We start from the raw sequence: 13,454 nt of genomic DNA on the forward strand, positions 1-13,454 counted from the left end.
GAGCAACTTATGGCAAGCAGGCATAAAAAAAAATATGATAGAGAAGCCACAGGCTGGATGAAGCATGCACAAATGGGAGATGGGAAAATATTTTCAGAGCATAAAAGACTTTATGCTATAGTTATGCCTTAGCAGTAGCAGTCAGGTCAGAGGAGCCGAATAAAGACCGACCATTAGTAAATTTGTGTATCTCAGAAAAAAATTAATATATGTGACCATTTTTGACATGGTTCAAACATTTTTGTGTGCATAGATACTTGATGTTTCTAGAAATTAAGAGTGATTCCTCCACCAAGTATTGGACCACTTACAGATATTACGTTTATTTATTTTTATTTTATTTAATTAATATTAAATCAAATGATAAGCTTTAAATATAATTAAAAGTGCATTTATTGGCAACCTGCAGAATGAAAAATGCAATCACATCATGAAAATGCTGTTTTATTCATGTGTTCCTGTCCATGGAGAACCCCTGAAGGTGTATAGTCCATGTATATGTAGACTGTAGGTTAATATACACTGCCTTTCAAGGCTGTTTGCTCTTTTTATTAATATTCTTGTGTAAAGATCAAACAATAAGCTTGAGCTACAGAGATGTGCTGTTGTGTGCTTATAGGTCAGATTAGGCCTGATAGTAATTCTACCAATTCTTACTATGGAGACAAAAAAAAAAAAAAAAGGCAGAGAATTATAAACTTTTGAATTTTTATTCCTAAGAATTATGTATCTTATGTACAAGCACTAGGAAAATGTGCTTGTTTATTTCTATGTAAATGTATATATATTTGTTTACCATAAGTTCTATATTTTCTCTGACAATACACTGGATGTTTTATGAAATAATTTCACACAAAAATAACCAGTACCACGAAACCAGAGGAAATAGTTTCATTAGGATCCACCTACAAAAGCTTCAATAGGATCTCTGCACGATTGTGAACATGCTCTTCGGTATTTTCCGGCTTTCTTCGGCATCACTCGGCGCTTCTTCGGCGTTTTCCGGTGCTATTCGGCGTTTCGTCATTCTTAGGCTAGTCAAGATCGTGTTTATTTTCTACATCGGGTATCTAGCAAAGTTAGCAAACATATTTAGCAAACGTCAATACTGAATACATTATTTTTCTTTGATATTTCGAATAAAATTTGTTTATATGTTTTTTCTTAGATGGAAAAAACAAAACTTGCGTTTTTTAGTTACAGAGACCAGTTATTTCAAAAGAATATATATCCTCATAACACAGGTAGCAATGCATGCTAGCTAATTTAGCTCACTAGTTACTAAGACAATCACAGATTGCAAACAGAATGGTAGAACCAAAAACATTATAGTTATAGTATAATATCTTAAATAGCATCAAATGTAAAATACATTGTGCTAGGATTCAAAATAGATATATAAAGTATATAAATTATAAAGTCTCCAGGCTGCTATAAGTTAACTTTAATGTCATGCTAACAGTTTATTTCCATGTAAGAAGTTGACAATAGTTTTTTTTTAAATCCATATATCTGATCAAACAGTTTATTGCACCACATGAAATCAACAAACAAGGCACTGTAATAAAATATCTGTTACAAGCTGGAGATCATCCAGTTAAACATGAGAATGCAAAAAAAAAAAAAAAAAAAACCGTAAATAATGTAGAAATATCAAGAAATCTACACAGCTACGTATACATAGACAATAAAATATGTTTTATTAAAATGAAGGCACCTACTGTTTACCTGCTGCCTACTTTCCAATATATTTCAAAACAGTAATGTGTTTCAAAAGTTATTGCAAACAGACTTAATGATTTCTATCATTTCTATCAATAATCTATATGATTATTATCAGCACAACTTCACCAATTATTAATAAAATTAGTTTACAATTAAAGTTACAGCTACTCCAATCACTGTAAAGACAAAAAAAACATCCAAAGATTTCACTATGCAGTCAATGACTTTTCCGAACAAATACTTATCCATCCTTATAGGTGTCTTTAGTGAAGAAACTATAATTAGCTGGTAGCTATTAGCTACTACTGGTGAGTTCAGATATCAATCTAAACAAAATAATTGCATTCGTAAAGCCGGTTATCACAATTAAGTAATTACACGGATAAATATTAAAGCATAAATTAAAAGATTAGTTATAATTTTTGTAGATGTAATGGTTACTTATGAGTCATCGTAAAAAAACGTGTTGATAAGTGCTTTGTTGATGACAGGTGTCTTTACGCTACAGCGCTACTGGGAAAACACACGGCTCTGGCAGCACACATTGCATCATGATCAGTAAACAGTTAGTGTTAGGGGAGGCTCAACAGTACACAAACACAAAGACTCAAAATCATCACAGACACATCAGGCAATGTATTTTGCAGTGCAATGATTTAGCCGTACAAGATTTAGTATCTTCCATCTAGAGCTGATCTTCATGTAAACTTTTGTCATCGATAGTGCAACAGTTTAAAGTGAAAAAAGCTCTAATACACCTCTTAAATCTCTTTATTCTGTATTTGTTCGTATCCACATGTTAGGCGCATGTTCTCCACAGCATGGAGCATGTTCTGAAAATCACAAGCGGCAAGTGGTGCATCAGTTTTTAGCTTCTTGTTCTATTTATTTATGTCCATTTATTCACACTCGTGTCCTCCGTAGGCTGCTTCAGGTCCTAGATCTTAGACATGGACAATTAAGATGAAGTCTTGTATGACTATTTGACGGGATTTCATGCTCTTTTGTTGCATTCTCAGCAGGATCTTGTGGTTAACGTTAAGATGCAAGTTTGTTCATATGCGGTTTAGAGCGTACAGGCTTCTTACCTTGCTGAGTAACAACAAGGGACGGAAGCTCCAGACTGGACATCGGTAAAGTGCTGCTCGCAACACTCGCAATTTCCGCATTTTGGCCCCCCACAGGCTCGGACATGCAGCGAGGCCGGAATGCTTGTGTCGTGGAGGTCTTTGGAGCCATGGTGGTCAAGGTGCGTCTCAGGATGCGTCTCCTGGGCGCGCCTGGAAGTGGAGGGACAGAAACAGGCGTGTTCGTGTTAGCATTGGCCAGTTCTTGAAGCATCTTATCCGTGTTGCTCCGAGTCTCCTGTCTGAGCAAGTTTAGCCCCTCTCCCACTTCCTTCCTTAGACCCTCTATGCTGTTCAGAATCTGCTGGAGAAGAACCACACATTCATCTTTTTTGCTCTCCTCCTTTGTCTGTTCATTCTCCAAATCCACTGTAGTCTCTTCTTGAACTTCCAGAGTTTCTTGGACCTCCTTCCTAGGTGAGGTGTCCTCAAAACTTCCTTGCTCCACTTTGGTCCTGTCCAGCTGCCTGGTGACTTGCTGCACCAGCTGCAGCATTCCTGTCCTGCTCGCCTCGCGACCTGACTGCCCTCGAATCTGATCTCTTACTAGACAGATAACTGACTGTACTCTCCCTGGTTTGTTCTTGGAAGCAGGAACTTGACACTCCGCTCTTTCCTGACTGTCTTCCTGCATCTGGCCGGGTTTGAGGGCAGAAAAAGCAGCGACGTTTTCCTCTTCTCTAGCTTGCACCTTTTCTTCTCCTTCACATTCTCCTCTGTTTTTTTCCTCCTCTTTCAGCTGATCAGGGATGGTTGTCACTTCATTTTCAGCCATCCTTTCACTCATGATGAGCTGTTCTTTATCCTCTTTTATTCTTTCCTCTTATTTTCGAGTTGTTCACTGATCCCTTCTCTCTTCCCGAGTGCCTTTGTGATAGGATAAAACAGTTGGAGTAACCTAACAGGGACTTATTCCCCACAGAGCTGCCACCTAACCAACACCCTTCTGAGAAACTTACACACTCTTCTCAGGGGAAATACGCCATTATCACATGCACTTAAACACTTGTTACCCAAAACAGACACACAAACACACATTTCAACTGCAGATCGAACCTGCCCGCCTTTCGTACAAGTTTCTGTGGATCTGAACTCTAAGGACTATGTAATAAGCCACGTTTACTCTCCATAGACGACGTTGTCATTATCTTTTCTGCATCAGCATGGACATCACTGTTTGCTTTTACCCCTGAGCATTGGTATTACGAAGAAATGATGCTACAACCAGAGTGATGCTGGGTTCATTAGTGCACACGCAGAACCACTTTTTACTGTTACACCATGTGAAATGAGTGTACTTAACCACTCATAATGAAGTCCCATGATGCACAAGGGTGAAAACGCTTCTGGGAATAACAGCACTGAGGAATAGGGAGAGAAAGAGAGTCCAGGTAGAGCAGAATGCCATGTAAATGGAGACATTATAGACTATTATATTGTATATCCACTCCGAAAGTATAGAAGAAAAAAAAAACACACACATATGGAGCTGAGAGTGGTGTGATTGGGAGGAGCTTGACTTCAGAATGACTTTGCACTTTCTGTGAAGTGTTATCAGTGATCCCCCAAAGCTTCTTCCTTCTAGTAATCTGTGAAATTGAATTTGTTTATGCCTGGAGAACGAAGATGAACCAGTCATCCATTTTCAGATAAAAGATTTTGCAGAATAAGTTATGTCATAAAGGATTACTCCATAGCCTGCATCACATGTCCCTTTTCTGGCATGTAGAACCAGAGAGCAGTAAATCCAGCCAGCCAATAAGAAACCAGAGCAGCTGCACCTCCTCTTCTCTCTGCGCTCCAACAGCTGGATGACCATAAAAACCCATGTAAATGCTCTTACGGAGGAAAAGAGAGATACTGAGTTTTTTCACTATCCATGTTTTTTTAATCAAAATGCCATCGCTCTCTACATTTTCTTTTAAAACACGTAGGCTGAAAAGCATTTCTTTTATATCATCACAGGTCAGATCCAGATATGTCTTTAATGTCTTCACATGGTCTACTATAAATATTCAAAATAAACTGAAGTGATTTTTTTTTCTGAGATGCTTACAGATCATTCAAGAAAACGATTTATAAATGTTACATGTTCATGCAGAGCATTTTTTATTACAGTGTATGTAAATAATTATTTTTATATCAATAGTTGTTTATTTTTACTATTTCCTACTATATGAGAATCATGCTGTAGATCTTACAACTATGAAATAACGGTAATAATGGTATTATCCAATGATGAAGAAAAGTGTTAAACAAATTTATTTAAATATTTAGATACTTACATGAAACTGAACCTCTGGGTTCTTTTAACATTTCTCATTTTCATTTTTCCATCTAGGAAAATGCCTTTAAAAGATTTGCTGTTTGAGTTACACTGGGAATTGCGGTTCTTCATAGTTCTAACCTTATCTTTATATAAAAAAAATCATATTTACAATAATAATAAGAGGAATTTATATGTAGTGACAATGAAATTGTGGTGACTGCTTATTTACTGGTTTAATGCAAGGTAGCTGCAATGAAGGTAGATGGATGTAATAAATAAATAGATGGATGTATAGATGGATGAATGGATGGGAAGATAGATAGCCTTCTAGCCTTTTTTAAAATCATCATCTAATAGTTTTTTTATTTAAATGCTTGAGTATGGTTCATTGGCTTTATTAATTTATTTCATTTTTGTACTGTAGTAAAATTTTTTTCTAATGAATAAGTACAAATCTAATTGTTTGTTGCCTTAATGTTTTAATGCTTTTAGAGTCATCCAGGAATATTTTAACTGACTATTTTTTAAAAATTAAAACAAAATTTAAGATATTGCTTTGGTCAGGGTTGTAATAAAGCTGTTATATAATCTCTGCCTCTGACCCACCCTCTGTGAGGCAGAGCTACGAGACCCTCCTTCTGTTTAAATTTGGGACGCGAACAAAAGCTGTATCTTAAACATCAGCAGCTGCAGCATACACCAAAATGGTAAGCTGAACTTTTTTCTCTGTTTTGAATTTTTTGCAGATGTTATGTACGACTATGATCACATACAGCCTTGAAAATGATGCTGAAAAGTATTATTCCTTCTTTTTTCTAGACTTCCTACACAGATAAAGGTGAAAAGGTAGGTGCATTAACTTTTCCCTGCCTAATGATCTGTTTATTTATATTTGTGTTATTAAATAATTACAGTTACTCATTCTCCTGCATGTTTATTGAATGAAGACTTGCCACTTAAACCCTATCCCCATTCATTATGTTTTATCTGACTGCATCACTGTTTATTTATTCCCCTGATGTGTTCGATTATTTCATGCCACACCGTCAGCACGAGCAGGGCAAGTTCATCAGCTTTGACCACCTCACTTTCTGGGTTGGCAATGCCAAGCAGGTAAGCCTATTTATTTATAACAAGGTGGAACTGTTTTGTTTTTACTTCATTGTGCCTTAAACTCAGTGAACCTCAGAGGAGTTTCTGTGCTGAAGGATGCTATTGGCTCTTTAGAGGGGAGGAGAGATTGGGGTTAAAACTCCATGCTCTGGCTAATTTGATCCATATTGGCAGTTTTTCTCACATCCTTGGCTCCTTTGACCACTCGAGGGTGCTCTCTTCAAAGTCTTTGAAAAGCTGACCTGTTCATGTTTTGTGCCCTGAGGGATGACAATAACAAAAAAGAAAACTAAATGGATTTGGTTAAAAAATAAAAATAAAAAATATGGGATGCCAGTCCATCACAGGGACCATGCACACACACACATTCACACACTCTTTCTAACCAGATAGTTACTAAAGATGAATGAATTTTGACATTGTGCCATGTGTTTTCGTCCCAGGCCGCATCCTTTTACTGCAACAAGATGGGTTTTGAGCCTCTGGCATACCGCGGTCTGGAGACGGGCAGCCGTGATATCGTCTCTCATGTGGTTAAGCAGGGAAAGGTGGGCATTCTGATCACATACATAAAATGTTTACCCTGCTAGTGGTGAAAGAACATTTATAATGTATATTTATATTGATGCCGACACTGTGAGAGTTAATTAAATTATAGTACTAATACACTTTTCCATTAATTCTAACTGGAACGTAGTCATGTGCTATATTAAATGATAAACCACAAAGTTTTGCATCCATAATACTCTTATTGTGGACAATCAGCATACCATCATTCCTGTACTGTGTTGTGAATGAGGCCACCTGGTTAAAGCAGTGCTTATTGCTCATATTTGTACTCCCGTGTTTAAGTCTAGAAAACTGTTTCATCATTCATTTATATTTCTTTTTTTTCCCCACTGCAGATTATTTATGTCTTCTCCTCTGCACTGAATCCTGGTAACAAAGGTTAGCTCATACTCATACTTGCTTGTGGTTTATGTATCTGCAAACGTCAAGTGTCACGTGTCACATAAGGAATAAAACACTACCAGGAATGCTACTTTAGGAAAATAATCAACCCCAGTTATTTTCCAATAAGTGAATATTGTGATGCATTTTTTTCCTCTTATTCCACAGAAATTTTGTCAACACTAACAGTTAGTTTCTGTTATCACTGATGTTACAGCAGCTATAAACAGTCAATAAACAGTATATGAAACCTTACACTAATTTATCAGGGTAAATAGAGTTGACCATGATGGGGTGGGGCATTTCTAATTTACGTATTCATAAAGCAGGATTTCTTTTATAAGAGGAGAGATGTATTAGATTCTGTGCTCTTATTTGTCCTGTGATGTAATTTTTTGCTCCTGGAATATGTATATGTCTGGAAATGAAACTGACTTTTATCTTGGTGAAATCAAACAAACCCTGGCTTTGTCTAATCAGAGATGGGGGAGCACCTGGTGAAACACGGAGATGGAGTCAAAGACATCGCCTTTGCCGTAGAGGACTGTGAATCCATAGTGCAGGTAAAGATCAGCATCACTTTTCATCTTCACTTCTTCATCCAGTCATTTTAGTTATCTGATGAGCACAGCCTTAAAAACATTTTCCAGTAGGAGACTTAGAAAAAGATCCTGAACACCCATCTGGAAACTTGTGATGTGTCATTTGCGAACGAGCCAACTCTTTGAGTCTGCTTTTTTAAGTGAGCGTTGGGAGTCGACTCACATTTCTAAAAAGTTGTTTCTATTTTATATATATATATGAGGACAAGACAAAACGATCCCGTGATGCTGTCACTGAAAAATCATCAACATTCTGTATTCAATATGCCATTAATTGTATACAGTGTGACCTTAACCGAAACACATCCAGTGAATCTTATCAACATCTGAGTTGTGTGGGACAGCATAATCATTTACATTCGGTTCTAATGAGAGTAAGAGGTTTTTGATGTACTTTCTCATCTTTATGTGCCTGAGGAAGCATGCGAAGTATAGATTTATGATTGATTGGCAAAGACCAATAACATTGTTTGGTTTTAGGGGGAAAAAATGGAAATGAGTCATTTGGGAGTCGACTCTTAGTGGTGATCTGACTCACTAAAAAGAGCTGAAAGTACAGCAAAGTTTTTAGTGTGTATGAATGTCCTTTTCCATGCTGTGTATGTGTGTGTGTGTGTGTGTGTGTGTGTGTGTGTGTGTGTGTGTGTGTGTGTGCAGAAAGCCAGAGAGCAGGGTGCCATCATCCTCAAGGAACCTCATGTGCTGGAGGACGAGTTTGGCAGCGTGAAATTGGCTGTGCTGCAGACAGTACGTATGGATTCATGTCTTTCAGAAGATAGTTTTATTATCTATTTCTAAACCATCAGCCTTACAGTGATAAGACTTCCATTAAAATTATTTACATTTATTAGTTTGGAAAACATACAGACCAGCTTACAAGTAAGGAATTACGCAGGCAATCTATACAGCTGAGCAGATGATAGTTAAGGTGTTTGCTCTATGGTGACGCTCTAGCAGTCCTGGGATTTGACAAATGTTCAATAATTAATTAGTGCAGAAGAACTGAGCCATATGAACATCACTGCTATCTGCCAAACCTGAATTCTCTTTTTAGTCCCGGTTTCTTATTTTCTTGTTTTCAGTATGGAGACACGACTCATACACTAGTGGAAAGAAATGGATACACAGGACTTTTCCTCCCAGGATTCCACACTCCGCTCTTCCGTGATCCTCTCCTGGCTCAGCTGTGCGTGAGGAAGCATTAAAAACATGACATATAGTGGTGTTATGTTTGCCAGTTGTTCTCTCTAATTTTTACATCGTTTGCATAAGGTGTAAGTGAGAAGGGAGAATTTTGAAATTGTTTTTTCTTCTTTCACAGGCCGAGTGGCCATCTAGATTTTATTGATCATGTGGTGGGAAATCAGCCAGATGATGAGATGGTGCCTGTGGTGGAATGGTGAGAAAGTAGATTTGTCTAACATGAGAGTTACTTCCTCCTGCTGTTTCACCTTGCTTTTCTGATTCACTTATATTTTATCATTTATTTACTGTTCAGGAAGGTTCTTCCACATGACATGTAGGAGTGTGTCTGTTTTTAGGTATCTCAATACTTTATTTTCAAACCAGTGTGTAAAATATATTCAAATCAGCCAGTGTTTTAAAGCGGTTTTGGTGCAAAATAATGTTATTGAGTATTGTGTAATTAAAAAAATGGGTTACTGTTGAGAAGTGGCCTCATCAAAGACCACGCCTTATTCACTGGGACTGGCAGACACAAAGGCCACACCTCCTTCAGAGAGGAAAGTGATGTGTTAAGCGCCAGATCAGAAAGCAAAATGTAGTAAAACCATAAATGAAAGCAGGGTTTCAGTAGAGGGCAGAGACTTACCTCTATGCTCCTGACCAATCAGAGTGCAGCTCGTGCTCCTTCCCTAGGCTCAAATCTTCTCAGTACTGACAGCGTTGTGCATGTAATATAATAAATAGAGAGTAAGAAGTCCGTTCATATGTTCATATGTATATGTTTAAATGCACCTTGTGTTGTGTGTAACTGCTTACTCAATGTAAGCATATATTAAATGTTAATTGAAAACTGTTGTGTAATAAAATGCATTAGAATATTGATAACAGAAAGATTTGAGGTAATGCACATTGCAGAATGATGATGAATGGAAAGAACGAGAAAGAGGTGGTGGTTACGTTTTTGTGGCTGCCTCTGCGGCTCCAGAAAGGGGCGAGTCTAAATCAAGCTCTGACTGAGCAAAAACCTGAGGGTCTCAATCTGCACCTGGAAGCAGTTAAAGGGGTGAGGACTGAGAGGGGGGTGGGATGAAGGAGAGCACTGGGGCCAACACACCCCATTTACACCAGTTATCACACAAACAGAAATTTTCTAAGCACACACACAGAGAGAGAGAGAGAGAGAGAGAGAGCGAGCTTTGGTTTATTCAGCTCCTATCAGTGTGTCATAAATAATTCACAAACCTTCCTTTTAGTTAACTGACAGTGACAACTCTGCCTTCACACAGTGTCTGTGTGTGTGTGTGTGTGTGTGTGTGTGCAGGTACCAGAGGAACCTCCTGTTCCACCGTTTCTGGTCTGTAGATGATAAACAGCTGCAGACGGACTTCAGCGCTCTGCGCTCCATTGTGGTGGCTAACTACGAGGAGACAGTGAAGATGCCTATCAATGAACCTGCCTTTGGTAAACGCAAGTCCCAGATCCAGGCAAGCAGCGATACACACACACACACACACACATACACACACACACTCGGAGTTGCTGTTACCACCACGACGTTAATTATTTTCCTGCAATAGTACCATCCCAAGTTAGTCCTTGTTATCAGTTACACGGAAGCAGCTAAAAAGACAGTCATGTTTTAATCAGTATCTGTGTGTGTTTGTGTGTAGGAGTATGTGGAGTATTACGGTGGCCCGGGAGTCCAGCACATTGCCATGAACACCTCGAACATTATCAAAGCTGTGAGTAAACTGCGTTTATCAGACATCCAGGCCTAGGATGTGCTCCAAAAAAAGGATTTCTTAATCCAAAACTATTTAAAAACTAGGGCTAGAACACACATATAACATATCACATATCTATAAAAGGCGACTATACCAAACTAACAGTGTAATTCAACTAGTGCATCAACGAATGATTTTTTTTAGTTAATTATTCCATACTCTTTTTGCTAATTGATTATTCTATTAAACATTTCCACAATGACCTTAACAAATGACAAGTTTGCCTCAAAATGTAACCATGCGACCAACAAGAGCATACCTAGATATATACAGATGGGTGGCAAATTAAAGGAAAAAACATTGGGTGGCATTTGCATTGAGACCAGCACTCTTCATCACCATCATCAAAACACCACCTTAGAGAAAATCTTCAGTGCTCCAGGACACTTCCAGAGACGTATAGAATCTATGCCAAGCAGCACAGAAGCTGTTCTGGTAGCTCGTGGTGACCAAACACCTTATTAACACACTTACTTTTAGATTTTGTGCTTTAAATTGTCATCTAACTGTATATTCATATATACATGTACATACTCCTTCCATGTTTATGAGCGTGTGTGTATGTGTGTGTGTGTGTGTGTGTGTGTGCAGATCCGTAATCTAAAGGAACGTGGCATGGAGTTCATGACTGTGCCAAATGCCTACTACCAGCAGCTCCGTGAGAAACTAAAAGACTCAAAGGTCAAAATCAATGAGGACTTGAGCATCCTAGAGGTCTGTTTCTCCTCTCATTCTCCTCTTTTCTTTCCTCTGACAAAACAGGAAATGAACGAAGAATTATTTGCTCTTGACACCAGTGAACACATTCACAGTGCAACAAATGACTACATGTTGTTCATCTAGGAGCTGCAAATTTTGGTGGACTACGATGATAAAGGTTACCTCCTCCAGATCTTCACCAAACCAGTCCAGGATCGACCCACTGTGTTCCTGGAGGTTATTCAGAGGAACAACCACCAGGTCTGTACAATCCGAACTGACAAAGATATACCTAATTAAACATATATTATATATACTATTCTACAATGTTCACTAAAACTGTCTTTGTGGACATATAGCCTATTATCTATTATTATTATTATTATTATTATTATTATATAATCTATTATTTGCATTTATACCACAGGATGTTGATTAATCTTCTATAACAGCAGCTCTGACGGTAGCTCTGGTTACAAGGCAAATCACAGGTTTATATTAATGCATTGTTTCTAATGCATTTTGTTTCTATCGTAACAACTTAGACAGACGACGACAACAACTTACATAGTGATGTTTTCTGTGAAGGGAGGTTTATTTAGCATTTATGGAAGGAGTCTCCAGTGTCCACACTGTGTAGGAGTCAGAGGTAAAGCTGTAACTTTAATCGTCTTGTCTTCAGGACAGATGAGTTTACGCTTTGAGGTTTCTCTGTTAAATGACAGCTGTTTTTTTTTTGGCTTGTTAAATTCAAGAGAGAGAAAGAAATGCTGGTGAGAGAGAGAGAGAGAGAGAGAACTGCTATAATGTAATGTCTCACAACATCCCACTTTATTGTTACAGGGCTTCGGTGCAGGGAACTTCAAGTCTCTGTTTGAGGCTATCGAGGCAGACCAGCAAGCCAGGGGGAACCTCACTGTCCTCATGCCCAACGGGACATCAGAAAAAATCTGAAACAGGCTTTATTTACCAACATATCCACTCATCTTTTTATATATGAAAGCTGTGATTTTTTTTTAAGAATAGTGCTGTATTCTGTAAATGTTTTGTAGTATCACTGAGGTTATGCTTTTTAGATTATCCATGAAACTGTCTCTTTTACCAAACAGCTGTTTTTGAACATTGCCAGTGATAACATAAGCTCCTTATGGCTAGTGTGAGAAACCAAATTAGGTATTCATTTGTGTCTTATTAGCAGTGCATGTGTTATCTCTGGGGATTGTAAGTCCTTGTGTCTCCATCTGTTTATTCGAGCTTCCAGCAGTCCAGATACCTGGCTGCTTTTTTTAAAAAGCATGTAATAAAAAGCAAACAGTAAAAATAAATTTATGTTGACCTTGAATAATCATACTTCCTGATCTTCAGTAATGAAGTTATGTAAGAAAAATGTAACAGAGCAATAAAACATGAATTATTCATTAATTTGTTCATCTGACCTTCTAAATTAAATTTTTTCAATTCATTTTATTTGTATGGCACTTTTAGCAATAATCACTGTCACAAAGCAGCTTTAGCTTTGAAGAAATCCTTATGTAGATTTAGCTCCTTAATGACCAAGCCGGAGATGACCGTGGCAATGAAAAAGTCCTTGAGATGACATGAGGAAGAAACCTTGACATGAACCATAGTCCTCTTCTGGGTGACACCAGATAGTGGGATTATAAATCATTACAATATACATCTGTAGAAGATTAAAAACAAACAGTAGTGTTATTGTGATTGTGAAAAGGAGTCCTGGGATGAGCAGCAAGACAGTCTTTATGATTACAGCAGCAGCTCTCAGGTGAAAATCAAGAATATCCAGGGAAGACTATCCACTGAAGCAAGGGTGTGTTTTTGGACATAAGATGTTTTTTGGGAAGTGCCTATCTTTAGGGTATCTCCAGCCACTACAGCTGAAGACGAGTCAGTAGTACAGAGGTTCCAAGCAGAAGTTGAGCATTGGGATGAATTAGGCTTTGTTTCAATAATTGAAGAAAATGTATTCTCATAATTTGAC

General features: G+C 37.9%; 1 protein-coding gene across 1 annotated transcript; it reads left to right on the forward strand.

Annotated features, from left to right (window-relative positions):
* The first annotated feature begins 5,690 nt into the window (after positions 1-5,690).
* hpdb (4-hydroxyphenylpyruvate dioxygenase b) lies at positions 5,691-12,877 on the forward strand. The gene is made up of 14 exons (XM_026945832.3): positions 5,691-5,828; positions 5,941-5,967; positions 6,172-6,234; positions 6,678-6,782; positions 7,140-7,182; positions 7,666-7,748; positions 8,445-8,534; positions 8,870-8,973; positions 9,109-9,186; positions 10,294-10,456; positions 10,643-10,714; positions 11,348-11,470; positions 11,600-11,716; positions 12,299-12,877. The coding sequence occupies exons 1-14, from the start codon at positions 5,826-5,828 to the stop codon at positions 12,407-12,409; spliced, it is 1,182 nt and encodes a 393-aa protein (XP_026801633.3). The 5' UTR covers positions 5,691-5,825; the 3' UTR covers positions 12,410-12,877.
* Positions 12,878-13,454: the final 577 nt, after the last annotated feature.

The sequence above is a fragment of the Pangasianodon hypophthalmus genome, chromosome 8 (genome assembly GCF_027358585.1).
Source record: "Pangasianodon hypophthalmus isolate fPanHyp1 chromosome 8, fPanHyp1.pri, whole genome shotgun sequence".
Lineage (NCBI taxonomy): Eukaryota > Metazoa > Chordata > Actinopteri > Siluriformes > Pangasiidae > Pangasianodon > Pangasianodon hypophthalmus.

What these genes read in the sequence shown, in the direction of transcription:
- hpdb (XM_026945832.3), top strand. An exon ending in ACACAGATAAAGGTGAAAAG is followed by an intron (nt 5,968 to 6,171) that starts GTAGGTGCATTA and finishes CCACACCGTCAG; the next exon opens with CACGAGCAGGGCAAGTTCAT. An exon ending in ACTGTGAATCCATAGTGCAG is followed by an intron (nt 7,749 to 8,444) that starts GTAAAGATCAGC and finishes GTGTGTGTGCAG; the next exon opens with AAAGCCAGAGAGCAGGGTGC.